Source organism: Sarcophilus harrisii, chromosome 2 (genome assembly GCF_902635505.1).
Source record: "Sarcophilus harrisii chromosome 2, mSarHar1.11, whole genome shotgun sequence".
Lineage (NCBI taxonomy): Eukaryota > Metazoa > Chordata > Mammalia > Dasyuromorphia > Dasyuridae > Sarcophilus > Sarcophilus harrisii.
In genome coordinates this window covers 232,528,902-232,550,057 of record NC_045427.1, presented here as the reverse complement: position 1 = coordinate 232,550,057, position 21,156 = coordinate 232,528,902, and the positions used below count along the sequence as shown (strand labels likewise).

Sequence of the window (21,156 nt, the reverse complement as noted above, 5' to 3'; positions counted from 1 at the left end):
TCTCCCCTTTATGCAATGTGATTCTTGACTTCATGCAGTATTTTAAGTCTGTTAATTTCCATTATCTGTTTTTCTGTAAAATATAGGTAACAGTAGTTGCCTTTAATCCACTTCATCACAGTTTGAATAGATTGCTGAATTTATGTCAGCTGATTGCTTTGAATATTTCAGGCAAAACTCACTATTTAAATAGGAATAACAGGGATGACAATATTGGAATTAGTGGTTGTGGGATATTAGCCTCCATTAAAAAGGAAGCTTGGTGTGATTAATTTCTAAGGCTCCTGTACACTCTGAAAGTTAATCTTTGTTTATGATATAGTCTCCTCCTCCCAAATCTCAATACACTCAATCCCCAATATGCAAAATGATTTCTTTGAAGGGGGAAGTGGAAAGGCTGTATTAGTTTTAAAAATCATATAATCCCCTTTAAACAGCTTCAACAAGTAGTCATCCATTAAGATAATAACAATGATATAACTATCATTTATAACATTTATATTGTCCTATGTGCCAGACACTAAGTTAAGTGCTTTACAATTATCTCATTGGATTCTCACAACAACCCTTTGAGATAGCTGCTATTATCTTCAAATGAAAAAATTGAAGCAAACAAGTTAAATGACCTGCTCAGGATTACACAGTAAATTTCTGGGGATTGATCTGACCTCAGGTTTTCCTGATTCCAGGCCTAGCACAATGCACCATCTAGCTGCCAATATTACAGACAGTGAGATTACCATATCTTTTGTTCTGAACATTTAACAGTGTTCAAACATTTTTGTAGCCATATGGGCATATAACAGGTGATAATTAATCACATGTCTACTGAACTGAATATGGCAAGGATTTAAATAATGTGTACTTTTAAAAATGACGGCATTTACTTTTTAAATCATAAGTCAATATATCAATTTAAATTCAAAATCCACAGATTCATATATTATATGGGAGTTTGAAGGAAAAAATAAGTCAAGGATGATGCTATGATCCTAAGGCTCCAATGTTACAATGCTATGATTTGGATTTGGAGGCAAAAGAGATCTTAGCTGACATCAATTGTCGATTTCGAATAAGAGAAAAATGAAGTCCAGAATAGCTGAATGATTTTCCTATGATCACACAATAATGAGTGACAAAGCCAATATTCGAATTTCTGTCCAAAACAAGCTCTCGTCACTACACCGAGTTTTCCTAAGCCAGAAAATGATTAATTTGATTTCATTTTTATACATTAATAAAATGAGATGAAAAATAATAAAGCCCTTATGAAATCAGACTATATATAAGGCATTGTTATTACTACTGACTTACATTAGGACTTAGGACTGCTCTACAGTCCCTTCACTCAGTCTTTCCCTGGCTCTGGACATCTCATTATCCCTCCACATAAATCTCTGGATACTAGAGGCAGAGGAGTATGAAAAGAACTGACAAATTACACTCCAACACTTAGTAACCAAAGCCAAGTCACTTAACCTCCATATAGACACTCATAGTTGTAATCTTCCAAAACCACTTTGCCTATCAAGGTTATACACACACTGGCTCTGACATACCTTATGTGTCTCATCTAATGAAAGTAATCTATTATCTACAGCTAGGTGTTGCAGTGGGTAAAGCTGCAGGGCTTGCAAGACAGACCTTGGAACTCTTATGAACAGTTAACAAAATACTTTTCACCCAAACAGATCTAAACAACTGGAAAAATATTAATTGCTCATGAATAGGCTAAGTCATGACAATTCTACTTAAGTTAATCGACTTAATATCATCCAAATAAACTACCAAAAATTATTTTATAAAGCTAAAAGAGAAAATTTTTAGAAAACTGATTTAGAAGAACAAAAGGTCAAAAATGTGAAGAAAATTAATGTGGGGAAAATGTGAAGGAAGATCAAATCGTACCAGATTTCAAACTGTATTATAACACAGTAATCATCAAAACAGTCTGTTACTGGCTAAGAAAAAGTTTACCAGAGGAATAAATTAGATGCACAATACATTGTAGTAAATGACCATAATGATATATGGTTGGATGAACCATATTATTTGTCTTAAGAATACAAATTATTATTTGGACAAATAATGTTGATAAACCTTAAATATCCAAACTTTGGGGACAAAAGCTCACTATTTGAAAAAAGCCTCTGGGCCTGAAGTCAGGAAGACTTGAGGGCAAATCAGCTCTCTGGTGTGCCTCATGATCAGCCTGAGGCCTTGGGCTTAGTCGGGGAATGAAGTGATGGAGATAGGAGAGCAGACACATGGCTGGTCAAAGATGGAGTCTAGTCTCTGGAATCTGGAGCCTGAAGTCTTCTCTGTGGTTGTGATCACTGCTGCCAAGAGCCCCCTGTCTCTGAGACTCCCTTAAATACCCCCGGCACAGCTACATTACGACACCACACTCTGGGCATGAGCAGCTGTAGAACATTACATCCACTAGCGCGAACTAGACTGACCACATCATTACATTACATCAAGTATGTGCTTAGACAACCACCCTCTCCCACCAAGTAGGTACTTAATAACCATTCTGCTGTCTTAGATTCAAGTACACCCTTTCAGAGTTTCGACCTGCTACACAAATCAAGTCTTAAGACACTTATTGGCTATGTGACTCTGGACAAGTCATTGAATCTATTTGCCTCAGTTTCCTCAACTTTAAAATGAGGATCTTGATAACGTCTACTTTGGAGAATTACTGTGAAGATTAAACAAGATAATATTTGAAAAGCACTTATAATGTCTGGTAACAGGCACAATAAATGCTTTTTTCCCCCTTAAATATTCTACAATTGGGCCAAATTACTCTCAGCCTCATCATTGTGTTCATTCCCTTGTTCATATGATCTTATGCACCAGGAATGATCTTTTCCATCATTCATCTTCATTTATTTATGGCCCTTCCAATTAATTCAAGGTCCAATTTGGATGTTACCTTCTCTATAAAATTTCCTCCTTCTTCCCTACTCCAAGATAAACACACAGCTGAGAGCAATCTCTCTCAGTGCTTCAGAGCAGTTTGCCTGAAGGATCACAATGGAAACATTACTAAACTAAAAGTCAAGAAAATTGGGCTTGGGTTCCAATTGTCCTGAAAATTCCTGTAACCATGAGCAACTCACTATCTTCTTTATGTGCCTATGAATTATAAGATTGTTATGGGTTTCATAACACTAGAATTGCATCAATCTATGGTTTCTCCTTTGCACTTTTCTCATGTTCCACTTATTTGTATACTTTTCATACTCTCAGAATGGAAGTTCCATAAAAATAGGGCTTATGTAAATTTTTTTCATCTCAGTGTTACTGAGCACAAGTAACTGAACTGAAAATGCTGAATGATATTTCTAGTTGTAATATCATGGAAAAGTCACTAAACCTTTATGAATCTTAGTTGTTTCTTTGTAAAAACAAAAGAGTGATAATATTATCAGTATCTATCACTGAGTATAAAAAACAAGTCCCTGCTTTTGAGTTTTCACTCTTACATCATGGATACAGATGATCCAAAGTACTTTGGATCTGTCAAACATTAGCAACTAATAGGAAAGAGAGCAAGGATGTTTTCACAAAAGAATTGATGTCTGAGTTGAGTCCTGAAGGAAAGTCAAGGTCCTCAAAGGCAGAGATGAAGAATTTTCAAGCATGGGGGATAGCTTATACAACTACAAGGAAGGGTTAAATGGAAGATCCAAGTTTGGGGAACAGGTAATAAGTAGCTCAATTTTGGATGAAAGCTTTTGAAAAAGAAATAAAGTAAAATAAGACTAGAAGGGTAGGTCAGTGTCAGATTGTAGAGGTAGATATATGAATGCCAAGCTCAGGTATTTGTCTTGTTTCGACAAGGAATTCTGAGGAGAATAGTAAACCATTGATAATCTTGAATAAGAAAGTTATAGGTCATATCTATGCTTTAGATGATTTTGTCAGCTATGTGGAGAATGGATTAGATAAAGGAGACAAATGAATTTGGGGTAACCAGTTAGAAATTATAACAACATTTCACTGAAAGGTGATGTGGGGCTGAATTAAGGCTAGGAATAGAGCAGAAAAGGGCAGGTGCAAAGGATATAGATATAGAAGCAACAAGACTGTGCCAAAAAAAAAAAATGGATATGGGATTTAAGAACAAGGAAAAGTATAGGATGAATTGGCATTAATGATACCTGATAACTGGGAAGATGGCAATGTTCTTATCAGAAATAGATTGGGAATATTTAGAGGAAAAGAACTAAGTTTCACCTTGAAAACTACACATTTGAGATGTTCATAGGACTCTCAAATGGAGATGCCCAACAGGTAACTAGAGCTGTGAGTGTGAGCCTGGGTGTGGGAGAACAGCTGGTGGCAAAGTGAGGAGAGCCTGGAGCCTAGAAATAGAAAGATTTGAATTCAAATATGGCCTCAGACACTTAATAGCTTACATGACTCTTAGTGAGTTACTTAACCTCTTCTCTGCCTCAGTTTTTTCATCTGTAAAACAGGGATAGTAATAGCACCTACCCCCAGGGGGTTGCTATGAGTCACAAATGAGCTAATAATTGTAAAGTGCTTACCAAAGTAAAGTGCCTGGCACATAGTAAGCACAGGACAAATGTTAGTCATTATTATGTGGGGCTGGAGTCCTGTGGTGAAATTAAATCTGGGAATCATAAGCAGGGAGAAAACTGAATTCAGAAGAGATGATGAGACTATGAGACTAACAGAAAACGATATGGCCCACGACAAGGATTGGGGCTCTCATATAGAGACCTGAAGGAAGGTCATTTACACCGACAGCAAATGATGGTCCTGAAAAGGAGGAGGAGAAAAGATAAGGAGGACAAACAGTAGAGAGGAAGGTTATAAAAGAAAAGATAGAGGAAAGCATTCAAGAAGAGGATGGTCACAGTATCAAAAACTAGTATCAAAGAAAAAGAATTCTGATAAAAAGCTTTTTAATTTAGTTATTAAGAAAGCACTGATTGAGCCTGATTCTTTTTGTACAGCAAAATAACGTTTTGGTCATGTATACTTACTGTGTATCTAATTTATATTTTAATGTATTTAACATCTACTGGTCATCCTGCCATCTAGGGGAGGGGGTGGGGGGTAAGAGGTGAAAAATTGGAACAAGAGGTTTGGCAATTGTTAATGCTGTAAAGGTACCCATGCATATAACCTGTAAATAAAAGGCTATTAAATTAAAAAAAAAAATAGAAAAAAAAAAAGCGCTGATTTTTGAGGGGGGGAGGGGAAAGGTCCATTATAATTGGTGGTGATGGGGTTAGATGCCGTATTATACAAGGATTGAGAAATGGAGGGTAGTGAAGAAGTTGAGGTAACGACTACGCACAACTCTTTCCAGGAATCTGGCTCTGAAAGGAGGAAGAAACACGCGATGCCAACGTAAGGGACAGCGAACTCAAGCGAGTGCTGTTGATTTTTCTCAGTTTTGAGGAAACCAGGGCACATCTGTAGGCCCAGAAAGGAGTCAGTCCGTAAGAAAAAACAAGAGCAGGGAATGATCCCAGGCCGAGATTCAGAAGGACTCAGGAGGAATTGTCCTAAGAAAATGACGCTTAAGGGGGGGAAGGGAGGAAAAGGTGGTGGTCAGCTCCGTCCCCCCCAAGACATTTCAGAACCTCCGCTCCCCAAAACTCCCCCGGGAGGTGGCCCTTCACCTGATTCTCCTCCCTGACATTATGACCCGGCTCTGACCTTTTCCACTTTCTTCGGCCCCTTCACCAGCTCGTGCCTTTTGGGAATCGTGCCCCCATCGCAGCCCATCTCTCTTCAGTACAATTCGTTTCCACAGTTTGCCCCACCGGTCGTCGCCAGAGTCAAGAACACAAACTTCCGGCGCACTGAAATGACGCAAGAGACTGCCGTTGACATGACGACATTGATTGGCGGCGGGGCGGGGCGGAACTCGTTTGGGGAAGTGTATGGTTCCTATGGAGACCGTTGCCAGGGAGCCGCGCCTTCTGTCCTTGGGCGTCTGCCTGGGAAAGAGAAGGGAGGCGAGGTAGCTGCGGAAATGAGGAAGCGGGCGGCTCACCACGGCTTTGATCCTCTTTCCTCCCAGCTCTGCTCCACCCATGCCTGTCGGGGCCTCTGTTTCCTTTTCTTTCCCTAGTCACTGCTTCCCTCCCATCTTTCCCGAGGATCTTGTGATCCAGCCTGGTCGCTAATCTCTTCTTTTTCTTCTGGAGGAACCCTTTCGTTCTGGGGGAGATCTGAGTAATTTAAGGCTCAAACTACACCTTATCTCCTCTGCCTTAGTTTCTCCATCTGTACCATGAGGGAGCTGGACAATCCCTAGGGTTCTTAACCTTGTTTCAGGGCAATCTGGCGAAGCTTACGGACCTCTCCTCAAAATAAGTAATGGAAGGAAATGGCAAAATGTCAATGAGAGACTAGTTAAAAATAGATTCTTCCCCCCTCCCCCCATTTAAATGCATGGACTCTAGAGGGTTGGGAGACTGGGAACTTCCGGTTAAGAGCCCTTGGACGCTTACTCTTGATCCGGAAGAAGTCTTCTCCAGCTCCAATAATCATAGACAGAGGCACAGGTATGAGTCCTGGACGGAAAGTGAAAAGGTCTTGGTTTTATTTATAGCTCTGCCTCTGATTATCTTTGATTTTAGATGAGTCCCCTCCCTCTCGAGTCGGACCTAATCATCTCCTGTCTTTTTAGCAATGAAATTTTTTAATCCAAATGATGATAACCAACCCCTGACTACCTCACAGAATTGGTAGGTAGTTGTGCCATTCCTGTTACCTCCAGGATCACAAGTAGAGTGTTCTGGCCGTCCTGGCTCTTCCCTAAACAAGATGCTCTAGCTCTAGCTCCTGTGGTTTTTCTTTGACTGTCCCTCCTACCTGGAGCGCCCTCCCTTCTCATTTCCACCTATTGCACTTTCCTGATTTCAACAATCAACTAAAATCGCATCTTTTACAAGAATTCTTTCCTCCTCAGTTTCAATACCTTCCTTCTGTTAATTATTTTCTTCTTAGCCTGAGCGTTAGCTATTTCTCACTGTAATTTGCTTTGTATATCCTTGTTTTCATGTTGTCTCCCCTATTCGATTGTAAGGTCCTTTGAGCGTAAGGACTGTGTTTTGTTGCTTTTTGTTTCATAAAAGCTTAGCACGCTGTGTGGCATAGACAGTTATTAATGTTTGTTGATTGGTTACTGCCTTTTTATCTTTGATCCAAAAAAGCCCAAGTGTTAATTATTTCCCACTTATCCTGTATAGAGTTTGCTTTGTATATACTTGTTTACATGTTATCTCCCCTATTAGATTGTAAGACCCTTGAGGGCAGGGACTATGTTTTGCTGATTTTTTGTACCTTAAGGACTTATGTGGCCTATAAGTTATTTAATGTTTATTGATTGATTACTGCCTTTTTATATTTAATCCAAGAAAGCAATAGGAAGCCGCTGCAGTTGATTGAATAGGTGAAGGCCATGATCGCATCTCTTTTTTATTTATTTATTATATATTTTATTTTTTTAATTTCATAGCCTTTTATTTACAGGTTATATGCATGGGTAACTTTACAGTATTAACAATTGCCAAACCTCTTGTTCCAATTTTTCACCTCTTAACCCCCACTCCCTCCCCCAGATGGCAGGATGACCAGTAGATGTTAAATATATTAAAATATAAATTAAATACACAATAAGTATACATGACTAAACCGTTATTTTGCTGTACAAAAAGACACGATCACATCTCTTAAGAGAAATTATCTTGGCATCTATAAAGAAGATAAATTGACAAGGATTGAGACTTAAAGGGAAGATAACCAATCAGAAAAACATTACAATAATCTAAACCTGAGGTTGATAAGGGCTTTAAGATGTCTTTGTGACTATAGAGAGAAATCACTGAAAAAGATGTGGAACTAGATTTGACACCTGGTTGAATATATAGGTTAAGAGAGTGAGGAGTTCAGGATAATAGATGGTGCAAAAGTGGGAGTTAGGGAGGTGCCTTTGACAGAAACAAGCATGTTTGGAAGAAGGGTGAAAGTGGAGGAAAATAGTATAAGTTCTTTTATAGACGGAAGCTAGGTTTGAAATGTCCCTGAAACATCTACTTTGAAATGTTCAATAGGCAATATCATAGCATCTCATCAGAAAGATTATAATGTTTGGTTTTATGCCAAGGTAATTTCTTGTGTACTCTACACTTAATCTTCTCATATTACCCTTTATATCTAAAACATTATTAATGCATTAGGAATTAGGAATATTCCTAATATTAGTAATATTGTAAGTGTAATTTATCACATCAATAACAAAGACAGCAGAAATCACATGATTATTTCAATACATGCAGAAAAGGCTTTTGACAAAATAGAATATCCATTCTGTTAGAAACATCTCGGAAGTACAGGAATAAATGGAACTTTATTTGAAATGGTAAGTAGTATTGATCTAAAACCAAAAGCAACCATTATCTGTAATGGGAATAAAATAGAAGCTTTTCCAAATAAGATCAGAAGTGAGTACCAAATAGTATTGTGCTAGAAATGCTAGTTTTAGCAATAAGACAAGAAAAAGAAATTAAAAGAATAAGCATGGACAATGAAGAAACAAAATTATCACTTCTTTGGGTTATATGACTTAGAGAACTTAGAAACTCAATTAAAAAACTAACTGAAACAATTAACTTTAGCAAAGTTGTGGGGATATGAATTTTTTAAAAAGATCAACATTTCGTATATTACCAACAAAATCTAGCATGAAGAGATAGAAAGAGAAATTCAATCTAAAATAATTACAGACATTTAAAAATACTTAGAAAGATATTTGCCAAGAGGTATACACAGGAACTATGTGAACACAATTACAAAACACTTCACAGAAAGACATCTAGGAATATTACTGTTTTGTAAGAAATGACCAACAGGATGATTTCAGAAAGGCCTGGAGAGACTTACACGAACTGATGCTGAGTGAAATGAGCAGGACCAGGAGATCATTATATACTTCAACAACAATACTAGATGATGACCAGTTCTGATGGATCAGGCCATCCTCAGCAAGGAGATCAACCAAATCATTTCTAATGGAGCAGTAATGAACTGAACTAGCTATGCCCAGAAAAAGAACTCTGGGAGATGACTAAAAACCATTACATTGAATTCCCAATCCCTATATTTATGCACACCTGCATTTTTGATTTCCTTCATAAGCTAATTGTACAGTAATTCAGAGTCTGATTCTTTTTGTACAGCAAAATAATGTTTTGGTCATGTATACTTATTGTGTATCTAAGTTATATTTTAATATATTTAACATCTACTGGTCATCCTGCCATCTAGGGGAGGGGAGGGCGGTAAGAGGTGAAAAATTGGAACAAAAGGTTTGGCAATTGTTAATCCTGTAAAGTTACCCATGTATATATCCTGTAAATAAAAGGCTATTAAATTAAAAAAAAAAAAAGACATCTAAATAATTGGAGAAATATTGTTCAAGACTAGGCTGAACCAATATAACAAAAATGACAACACTATCTAAATTTACTAATTGAGTTCCACACCAATAAACAAATTATTTTGTGGAGCTAGAAAAATAGCAAAATTCATCTGGCAAAAGGTCAAGAATGTCAAGAGGATAAAAAAAAAAAAAAAAATTGGAAGGGGGCTTAGCAGTACCAGATTTTAAAACTATATTACAAAGCTAAAATCAAAACAGTTTGGTACTGTGTAAGAAATAGAAAGGTTGATCAGTAGAACAGTTTAGGTAATGCGATAGATAGAAGCAAATGAACACAGTAATGTCTGATAAACCCAAAGTTCCTAGCTATTAGAGCAAGAACTCATTAATTGACAAAAATCTATTGCGAAAACTGGAAAAATAGACTTAACAGAAACTAGGCATAGACCAATATCTCATACTGTATACCATGATAATCTTAAAATGGGTTAATGATTTAGATATAAAGGGTGATATGAGAAGATTAAGTGTGGAGTACACAAGAAATTACCTATCAGTTTATGACCACTATAGATTTGTGGGAGATAACATTGATAATTAAGATTACATAAAATTGTTTTTACATAAGTAAAACCAATGCAGCTAAAATCAGAAGAAAAACAGGAAACAGAAAAATGTTTGCAGTAATTTCTCTGATAAAAATCGCATTTCTAAAATATATAGGGAACTAAGCTGAATTTATGACAATAAAAGCCATTTCTTCAAAAAGATCTGAATAGACAGATTTCTGAAGAAATCTAAGCTTTTCATATAAAAATGCTCTAAATTACTAATAATTAGAGAAACGCAAAAACACCGAGGTATCATTTTTCCTATCTTGGCTAAGATAATGAAAAAAGGTAAATGACTAATGCTGGAGATGTGAGAAAATGAGTACATTAATGTACTGTTAGTGGCATTGTAAATTAGTCCAACCATTCTATAAAGTCTCATAGGAGACTGACAGAAAGCTATTAAACTCTGCATTTTTTTTTTTGACTATCAATGCCATTACTGAGTCTATATAGAGATTTAAAAAGAAAAAGGGAAGAGGCTCATTTATATAAAAATATTACAGCATCTTTTTTGGTTGTGGCAAACAATTGCAACCTGAAAGGAAATGCATTAACTGGATATTGGCTGAACAAATTAGGACATATTAAGGTGATGGAATAGTAGTCGTTCTATAAGAAATGATGAAAGAGATTGTTTCAGGAAAAATCTGGAAGACTTAATATGATCTTATATGTGAAGAGAACAGAAGCAGGAGAACAATCTTCACAGTAACAAAATATTGTAATAAATTGTGAAAGATTTAGCTATTCTGATCAACACAATGACAGAACCCAATTCTAAAAGACTTAAGATGAAATATATGATCCATTCCAGATGGAGAACTAAAGGATTCAAAATACATATTTAAGTATATTTCTTCCTTTTCTTAACTTTATTCCTTCTTTCTTTCCTTTCTCCTTTTTAGAAGATGAATAATTTTGTTTTATAACCATATTTGCAATACATTTTGTTTTTCTTGCCTTTGCAATGAGTAGGGGAGGAAAAGTGGGAAAGAGGAAAATTTGGAATAGCAAATAAAAGTCTGGGCACTTAAAAATGTCCAATGGTTGGTGGAACTGAATTGAATGAAGCCAGGAAATAGACTGGGGCTGGGTTTATAGATTTACAAATCCTAGCTTCTCAGCCCCATATGGGATCTCAAAACTGAATGTGTCATGATATTATGACATCATTAAATATAATATTTTACATACCTATATACCCAGTATCATGTGAAAATTTTTCATTGACTATTGTGTCTTGTGAACCAAACCTATTTCATTGATCTCTATATTTCTTAGCCAGTACCAAATGTTTTTGATCATGTTGCTTTATAATATTTTAGGTCTGGTACATCTAGGCCACTTTCATGTGCATTTTTTCAATAATTCCCTTGAAATTATTGCCTTTTTGTTCTTCTAGATGAACTTTATTATTTTTTCTAGATCTGTAAATTTGATTGTTATGGCACCAAATAAGTAGATTAACTTAGATAGAATTGTCATTTTTATTATATTAGCTTGGCCTACCCATGAGCACTTGATATTTGTTCCAATTGATCAGATCTGACTTTATGTGAGAAGTGCTTTGTAATTGAGTGTGAAAATTTCTCATACCAAAAAGAGTCTCAAGTAGAAAAAGTTTAAGACCACCAGTTATAAATCGTCTGCACAGAGATGATAATCAAATCCATGGAAGAAGTGTGTAAAGAAAAGAGAAAACTGAACCTTGGGTAACACTCATAGGCGTCAAATGAGATTAAATGAAATACTATATTTAGAAGTTCATAAACTACAAAGTATAAAACCAAGTTATCATTTGGGGCCTAACATAACTCCTGATACAGCAATGATTTGACTAATTTGAGAGATGGTATAGGTAAGGAAAATTAAGGGACGATCAGTTATTAGACATTTATAATGTTATACTTCAGTAAGTAGGCATGTAGGTCTTTCTAACATTTTGGGGAATGAAAACATTTGGGAATTTAATCTTTGTTTTTCTCCATCTCATATCTCATGTATGTGGTAACTATCTTTTAAATGAATAAATTTTTTCCTAGGACTTTTGATTTCATTGGTGTAGGGATCTTCTTGAGTAAAAAGTCCTTCTACCAATACAGATCTGCATTTCTTTCATCCTATAGAGTTGACTGGGGGTACTGAGAAATTAAGTAACTTACCCATGATCACAAAGCTATTATATGTCAGAAAGTGGAGTTCTTCAGTGTCTGAATTTTTCAGATTAAAATTTTTTTTAAAGAACATTCTCCAACTGATAATTGGTCAAAGAATATGAACAGATAATTTTCAAATGATGAAATTAGGGCCATCTGTAGTCATTTGAAAAGATATTCTAAATTACTATTGATTAGAGAAATTCAAATTAAGACAACTTTGAGGTACCACCTCACACTTCTCAGATTGGCTAACATGACAAGAAAAGATGATAAATGTTGGAGGGGATATGGGGAAACTGGAGGGGATGCATTGTTGGTAGAGTTGTAAAATATTCTAGCCATTCTGGAGGGCAATTTGGAACTATGCCCAAAGGACTATAAAACTCTGCAACCCCTTTGATCCAGCAGTAGTACTACTGGATCTCTTTCCTAAGGAAATAATAGAGGAAAAAGGATCCACTCGTGCAAAAATACTTGTAGCAACTCTTTTTTGTGGTGGCAAAGAATTGGAAGTGAGTAGATGCCCATCAATTGGGGAATGTCTGAATAAGTTGTGATATATGAAGGTAATGGATTATTGTTCTATAAAAAATAAGTTGATTTTAGAAAGGCTAGAAAGATTTACATGAAGTGATGTTGAGCAAAACAAGTAGAATCAGGAATACATTGTACATGGTTCCAGTTAGATTGTGTGATGATCAACTATTAAAGACTTGGTTCTTCTTAGTGATCCAAGTGATCCAGTGATCCAAGGCAATCCCAATAAACTTTGGATAGAAACCACCATCTGCATATAGAGAACTATGAAGAATGAATGTAAATCAACACATGTTATATTCATTTTTTCCCTCTCATGGTTTTTCTCTTGTTTTGATTTTTCTCTCCCAACATGATTCATAAAGATGTATTAAAAAAAATAATGTAAATGTATAACCAGAAAAATAAAGAAAACAATTAAAAATGAAGTATAAAAAGAACTATCCAAATATAAAGAAGAAAATTTTAGTACTTTGCCAGTATAACTACACTTGCCCTTTCTTCATAAGATTATTAGAGTATGACTTTGAATTAAATGGATTTATAGACAATACTGCAAAATTCAGTAGCACTTGAAAGAGAAAAGAGACTGAAGATCTCCATCTGGTGGATAGTATTGTCTAGGGAGATACAGCTAGAAAAGTTTTATTTTCCCCATTGGAAGAAATGCATTGATAATTAATATCACTCAGTTCTGACAGGAATCATTTGTACCCATACCTAGACAATGACATGATACTGAGCCCTCTCTATTTCTGGAATAGGGCAGTCCACTACACACATAGCAACAGATTCCCAGTTTTCTGGCATCAATAGAGGCAGCACCGTCAGTTATAACTAGAAAGGTAGTGTGATGGGCTTGAAAGCACTGGCGTTAAGAGTCAGAGGACATGAATTTGAATTTTACCTTTTGTCATTAGTGTGACCATTAGAAAGTTCCTTAATCTTCTGAATGTCAGTTTCCTCACCTATAGATTTGACTGGATGACCTCTAAGGGTACTTCCAGTTCGTAATCTATGATCCTGTGAGCTCCTGAACACTCACAAAGCAAGCAACATTAAGGACCAATTAAGGACCCATTACCAATGTTTGTAGTGGCTCTTGAACCTTGTATGTCCTTCTGTTCACTGCATATGAAAATAGTTTTGGGAAAGAATTCCAATTTGGAAGAAGAGGGTAGGATAGTAGATAAAGGGTTTTTGCCTAAGTGATTAAAATTTTTTGTTGATGTAAGAGAGGTTGATGGTTAATATAAAGGAATTAGAGAATTTGTCTCTTCTAAATGAGGATTTTGGTGTTAATTTCTCTAAATAGTTTTAACTACAAACTTCAAGTTTTACTGTTAGTATCATAGAACTACCAGTTAAAGGAAATGTTTGATGAGTAATTGGGGCTATAGGAGCTAATAAGTCATGACCATCAAGTAACTTCCAGACAGAACAAGGGAAGAAATGTCAAGTAGTTGAACACCGGGTGATTAAAAATATGTAGCTACATACTTCCTTGTCACCTGTCTTGAGTTGCTGTTGTGGGAACAAGTTCTTCTAGTGCCAAATTGATGCAAGTAACAGCTGGATTCTTAACATTACTTTTATGTGTATAGATGATACAACAGTTTACTCAGGCAGCATAGTAGAATAGGGGGAGGAAGGAAGAAAAGAATTTGGAGTCAGAAGACTTAAATTTCAATCCTGGCTCCATTACTTGCTCCCTATAAGATCACAGGCATAATAACTTTCTGGGTCTCTTGGTTCTCATCTAGAAAATGAACAAATTGAACTAGATAACTACTGAGGTCTCTTTTCAATTCTAAATTTAAGAATAAGATGAAATTTAATAAGATGAAGAAGCAACAAACTAAATAACCAAAATTTTTGAGACAATAATAGAACTTGACATTTGTATAGTACTTGTATAGTGCTTTATATACTTTATTGGAAGCAACTAGGTGACACAGTGGATAACTGGACCTGGAGTCAGGAAGAACTGAGTTCAAATCTGGATTCAAGTGCTTACCTTGTAACTCTGGGCAAGTCACTTTAACCTCTGCCTGCTTCAATTTCCTCATCTGTAAAATAGGGATAATAAAAGACCCTATTTCCCAGAATTGTTGTAAGGATAAAATGAGATCATTTGTGTCAAAATTTTACAACTATTTTACCCATATAGCAACTCTGGGATATAGGATCTGGTCTTATGGATCCTTGGAATTTAATAGATTAAAATGATAATAATTACCATATAGATAATATAACTATTATTATCTTAATCTATTAAGCACCAAGATTACATGGTTTTTCCTATGGAGTTACTTCCTCCAACCACCAAAAATTTCAACTCTTTTACAACTTGGTGGATAGATGGTATTTGGATTCTGCTAGTTGTGGTGGTTCCATAATTCATTACTCAGGAACCTATCTGAAACTCATAGTTTGTATATATAAGTGGTCATATTCAAGGTCTTTCTAGTTTGAGAAAGTTAGGAAATTTGTTCAATCATAACCAGTACTTCATGACTCCTTTTAGAGTTTTCTTGGCAAAGATATTGCCAGGTTGTAGGTTGGTAGGACAAGGACAAATGTTTTAGAAATAAAGGTTACCTTCTTTCAATGAAGCATCATTGAAACAAAAAGCCACTACAAAGGAACAAAAAAGGAAACAAAAAGGTGGGAGTAGCAAAGATCTTAAAGTCTCCCTATAGAAGTCCCTACTCTTCCATTAAGTTTGGAATTACATTTCTGATTGCTATTAAAACAGCCTTCCCTTTTTCCATTTGTGCTGTTTCCAAGGATACAAACATATATTTGGTCAAGTATGTTTTCTTACTGTGTTTTTGTAATAACCCCAAAATAGTTTTCCTTCCACTTTTTAAAATTCAGAATCGTGCAGTTGAATCTACATATTGAAAAATTCCTCCACCATCTCCATCTTTTAAAAAGGGAAGGAAACACATTTAGTTAAGAATAGCCTTTTTCTACTGTGGTTTTACTTCTTCAGTTTGTATTTTGTCTTTGGAATGAAGAACCTTGATTTGAACTTTTATTTTTCTTATTTAAAAAATGCAAATACAATCGAAGATGTAAATTCGTTTTAGGAACTTTTGTATTACACGTAGGTTTCAAAGGCACATGTCAGTTTTAAAAATCGTCCATCTCCACCCTAATTCTACTGTTCAAATTTATGGAACAAACTTCACAAGAAGAAAGAATTCTTTCCATTCCAAGAGACTTAGCTAAATGAGAATCAGCAAAATTCTAGCAATTAATCTTTATTTTGTATGTATTATGATTCTATTCCCTATATGCATATGTGGCCAAAACAGATAAATAAGGCATGGTTCTTATACTGGAGAAATTCAAAGAAGGGTGTGACCATAGCCTGAAGAATTTTATCAAGAGTTTCATAGAGCAAGAGTTTTAACTTTCTTAGAGGTGGTGAAGATTACTTGAGAATGCTTTTATACTACTTCCCTGCTATACTTCTATTTGTCTAAAAGAATCAACAGTACTTTCAAAGGCCTCAAAGACAGTTTATCATTATGGCAAATGGAGACAATACAAAGAAGTCAATTTTTTGGACATGTTCTGGAAACAGATAAAATACCAAATGTGAAAATGATCCCTTTTTTAATTATTCTAAATGAATTTTTTAACCTATGTTTGAGATCAAACATCTTGGGACATAGATCTCTCCAAAGGACAAAAATGATGCTATAATTAATGCTCTTGCCTCATATTATTTAAATGTTATATTTAAATAAAACTATAAAATATACAGAACTGTGATGACTAACAAAATATAAAAATGTGTGCACAATACATCAAACTGTCACATCAAAATAAATTAACAAGAAATTCAAAAGATAAGAAAATCCATGGATTTTGTGAATATAGCATGAATATTTAAACTGATTAAAATAAAACTTCAGGGGATGACATTTTAGTGTAACAAGCAATTATAAAAAAGTTTGTATTTTTTCCTAACAAAATAAATTCCAAAGAGGGAGAGGGGGAGTCTAGTATGCTTTTCATAAAAAAACAAAAGAAAAATGGACTTAAACATTTTAACCAATATAAAAATTAACTTCTATAAAACAAGCATAGAACTTAGAGTGACAAGATCTAGTTTTAAATCCTGGCCTTATAGTCATTAGCTGTCTCACTATGAACAAACCATTTAATTGCTTTGAACTTCAGTTTCCTGTCTGGTTATAATAATACTTTGCTTCCTTTACAAGGTTGTTGTGAGGTAAATACTTTATAAGCTTTCAGGGGCTACATAAATAAGAATTTCCTATACTATCAACTCTAAGAGGTCCAGAACTATATCTAATTTTATATCTTCCCCATTGCTTTGCATACAGTAGATGCCCACTAATAGTTTATAGAAAAAACTTGCATCAAATTACTTTACATGCTGATCCCAGACATGTTTAAAATCCTTGCTTAGTAACGCTTCACTTTGTGCCAGGGTTTCATGTGGAACCAATGTCCTGGAAATTCCTAGCAACATATGTACCATAATCTGTAGGTGTTGATACCAACACCTAAGTGTATGGGCAGAAGCTATTAGTAAAACTAACCCAGCAAGGATTGCTGAAGCTTTGTAATACATCCAGGACTGAAGTTAAGATCTCATTCCAGGGTTTCTCTGACTTGTCGTGTGTGTTTATACAGCTTCTCTGCTTCCTGCTGAAGTTCTTTCATTGCAGCATCATTAGGATATTTGAGGACTGCATTCTTAGTGGCCACAGCCAGATTCTTCAATAAGCCACAAAGCTGACTGCTACTGCAAAGAATCTCATTGCGAACATCTTTTTCCTTTGTTTCTTGACAAAGGGAGTCCACCAACTTTTGGCCTATCATGATGATCAATTTACTCTGAGTGATAAAAATTTCAGGTGGCTGATTATTGCTAAGGCTGGTATTAAATATGCCAATGGCTTTAAGAAGCCCACCAAAGTAAAGTCTACAGTGTTCTGAAAGGTTGATTTTCTTCTCTGAATCCTGACTATTCAGTTGTTTGTGGTTTGTAGAAGAAAAACTCTAGAAGGAAAGAAAAAAACATGCTTCTATTAAAAAGTAATTAATTTTTATCTTTTTAATATTCAAGAAGGAGACCTGATATGATATATAGTGAAAAGAACAGATATATGAACATTTTAAGACTTGAATTTAAGTATAATTCTAGTTATACTATGGCTAGTACATGCCAGTCATGCAGTTTTGGGCCTGTCTTTATAGTCATAAAATTTTAAAATTTGAAGGGACCACAGCTAGAATATTATTGCTCAAAGGGACTTTAAAATACAGAGTGTCAGAGTAGTGAGGACCTATGGAACAAAGAATATTAGGGCCACAAGAGTCTAAAGAACATAAATTGTTATAGACAATATTTTTGATTTAAGGTCAGATGGTTAAATGGTCTCACAACTCTTTTAATTAAGTTCTGAGATTATTAAATATAGAGACAAACATGCTAATCAGGATGAGCCTTATAACAACAGAGTCAGAAGCAAAGTAAAATGCAATTGGGAAATATTTAACCAAAATAAAAATACAGTAAGACATAATTCTAATATATGCTTTTTACCAAGTCAATGTGCAAATGGCAGAATTCTTTGTATAAGATTTAGTGGCCCAATTTCTATTTGAGTTTGAGATCACTGATTTAGTACAGGGCTTCTTAACCTCATTGGGGGAGAGGAGGAGTTAAAATTAAATGGGGGGTATCACATTTTTATTTTTATTAATCTCCATCTGAAATTTAGCACTTCAATTATTTAAAAATGTTATACTGAAAAGGGAGTCCAAAGGTTTCACCAGACTGCCAAGTAGAACCTACAACAAAGGGTTATCAACCTTTGATCCAGTGCCATGAGTTCATAAAATGTCATCTTATACAGGAGAAAATAAGCCTTAAAACAGAAATGAATTGTCTAAGAAGACCTATTCTTTCCTAGACACTAGTTTCCTTATGCATAAAACAAGAAGAATCTCTATCATTCCTACTTCACAAGATAATTTTGAGGATCAAATAAGGCAATGGCTATAGAAATATGTTTTATCAGTGTAAGGAGATACTATGTTATTCCCCAAATAAAGTTGTGACTACATAATATGGAGTGGTAGATAGATTCTGGACATCTTGATTTGAATTCTCATAGAGATGTGACTATGGGGATGTCACAACTTCTCTGTCTTGGAATTCTCATTCATGAAATGAAGGTAATAAAAAAATTTCAATGCCCCAATCCATGATCATGAATACAAGTAAATCACTATGCAAATATGAGTTACATATATATATATATATATATATATATATATATATACACACATACATACACACATATATATCCCAAAACAGGTAGCTCCAAAGTAAAATAGTCATTTATGATGAGTGAACATTGCATCTAGATATTAAAAACTTTCTGATTTAGGACATCATTATATACCAGGAATACTTAAGATTTTTGTGTTTGTCATTGATCCCTTGGGCAGTCTGGCAAAATTGATTGGACCTCTTCTCAAAATAATATTTTCAAATGCATAAAATAAAATACTTGAAATTACAAAGAAAACCAATTATGTTTAAATAATTTTCAAAATATTTTTTAAAAACACCAAAGGTCACAGATAAAAACTGACATATGGATAAAATTTGAATTAACAATCACTAAAAAAAATCCCAATTACATGTAAACATTTTTAACATTTGTTTTTAAAATTTTTGCGTTCCCGTGCCCAAAGAGCTTTACAAAGAGCTTTGGTCCAGCAATACCACTACTAGATATGTATTCCAAAAAGATTTTTAAAAGTGGTGGGAGAAGGACCTATTTGTACAAAATTTGTAAATATAGCAGTTTTTTGTAAAGGCGATGAACTAGAAATTAAAGGCATCCCCATCAACTGGGGAATGGCTAAACAAGTTGTGGTATATAATTATATTAGAATATTACTATGCTATAGGAAATGACAAGCAGGCAGATTTCAGAAAAACCTGAAAAGAGCTATATGAACTGATGCAAAATGAAACAAGCAGAACCAGAAGAACATTGTATGCAATAACAGCAATACCATACAGCAATCAATTGTGAATGATTTTGCTGTCTTTAGCAAAAGAAAGATCCAAGACAGTTCTGAAAGACCTATGATCAAAAATCCTATTTATCTATGGAGAAAGAACTGATGGTATCTGAATGCAAATCAAAGCATACTATTTTTTACTTTATTTTTTGTGGTGTTTCCCCCACCCCTTGGGGTCTGTGTCTTCTTTTACATCATGACAAATAGGGTAATGTTTTACATGATTGAACATGTATAACATATCAAATTGCTTACTGTCTCACGGAGCAGGGTTGTGGAGGGAGGAAAAAATTTGGAATTCAAAATTTTCAAAAAATTAATGTTTAAAATTGTCTTTACATGTAACTGGGGGAGGGGGATGGAACTAAAGTTTTTTTAGTTCCAAAATCTCTCCTTACCTCTATCTCTCTTAGCCCTGCTCATTGAGAAAGCAAGCAATTTGATATAGATTACATGGTTGTGCAAAGTATATTTCTATATTAGTCATAACTATTTTTTAAAAGACATAACATTTTGTATGTAGTGCCTCTTTTTGTGATTTGAGATGCTTGAAATTTGTTATTAGCTTAAATACCTAATCAATAGAGCAGACTTCTCTGTGTTAATGGCTTAAGATTTAATGAACATAAAATTTTTTAAAAAATGAAGCAGTGTGGCATTGGGAAGACAGATTTAAAAGACAAAAGGCCAAGGTTCTAGTACTAGAGATGCCATAAATATGTGGCCTTAAATAAGCCTCTTGCTTTTTTGGACCTCTTATTTCCCCATTAGTAAAATGTTGAAGCTGGATCAGATGATTCTTAAAGTCCCTTTCAGTGCTGGGTCTGTGATCTCAAAGGTCTTTTTAGAACTTAAAAAAAAAAAAATCTCTTAATCTATCTTTTTGTTAGTGTGTTGGATTGTTCATAGCATTTGAAGTGTTGTTCAAGGATAGAAACATTGACAGGAAAAATAAGTATCATACTGTACCTTTGCTTTAAAGTCTTTTTTCTTTTCTACTTGTTTGAAAAATGGTTTCTGTACATCTTCCAGGTTCATTGTCTTCTGAAATGCAAATATGCCTTAAAATATTCATTTATTTCAAAACTGTTACAATCTCTTTAAATTTTTAGAACCTTGAGATACTTCTCATGCAACCTTTTTACTGTCTGAACTCAGCTTATTTTAGGAGAAATCACAGGCTGTTCAGATAGAGGAATTAATAGCTTAATGTAGTATTTGCCCTTTCTTTTTTCTTTTAGCCCTTTCTTTTAGTTTTCTTTAAACAATATTGTATAAATCTGAAGATTTTTAGAAATATGTGTAAATTTTGTATTGA

At 34.7% G+C, this 21,156-nt stretch overlaps 2 protein-coding genes across 2 annotated transcripts in view; both read right to left on the bottom strand.

Annotated features, from left to right (window-relative positions):
* RTF2 (replication termination factor 2) overlaps positions 1-5,868 on the bottom strand; it is a 74,475-nt gene extending 68,607 nt beyond the window's left edge. Inside the window, exon 1 of the mRNA XM_003757670.3 lies at positions 5,707-5,868. Coding sequence (XP_003757718.1) covers positions 5,707-5,775 — 69 coding nt within the window. The 5' untranslated portion in view covers positions 5,776-5,868. The remainder of the gene's footprint in view (positions 1-5,706) is intronic.
* An 8,944-nt stretch (positions 5,869-14,812) lies between these two features.
* Positions 14,813-21,156, bottom strand: part of CASS4 (Cas scaffold protein family member 4) — a 59,883-nt gene continuing 53,539 nt past the window's right edge. The window contains exons 6-7 of the mRNA XM_012539683.3: positions 20,808-20,882; positions 14,813-17,795 (exon numbers count right to left, since the gene is read on the bottom strand). Of these exons, the coding sequence (XP_012395137.1) occupies positions 17,385-17,795; positions 20,808-20,882 (486 nt within the window). The 3' untranslated portion in view covers positions 14,813-17,384. The remainder of the gene's footprint in view (positions 17,796-20,807; positions 20,883-21,156) is intronic.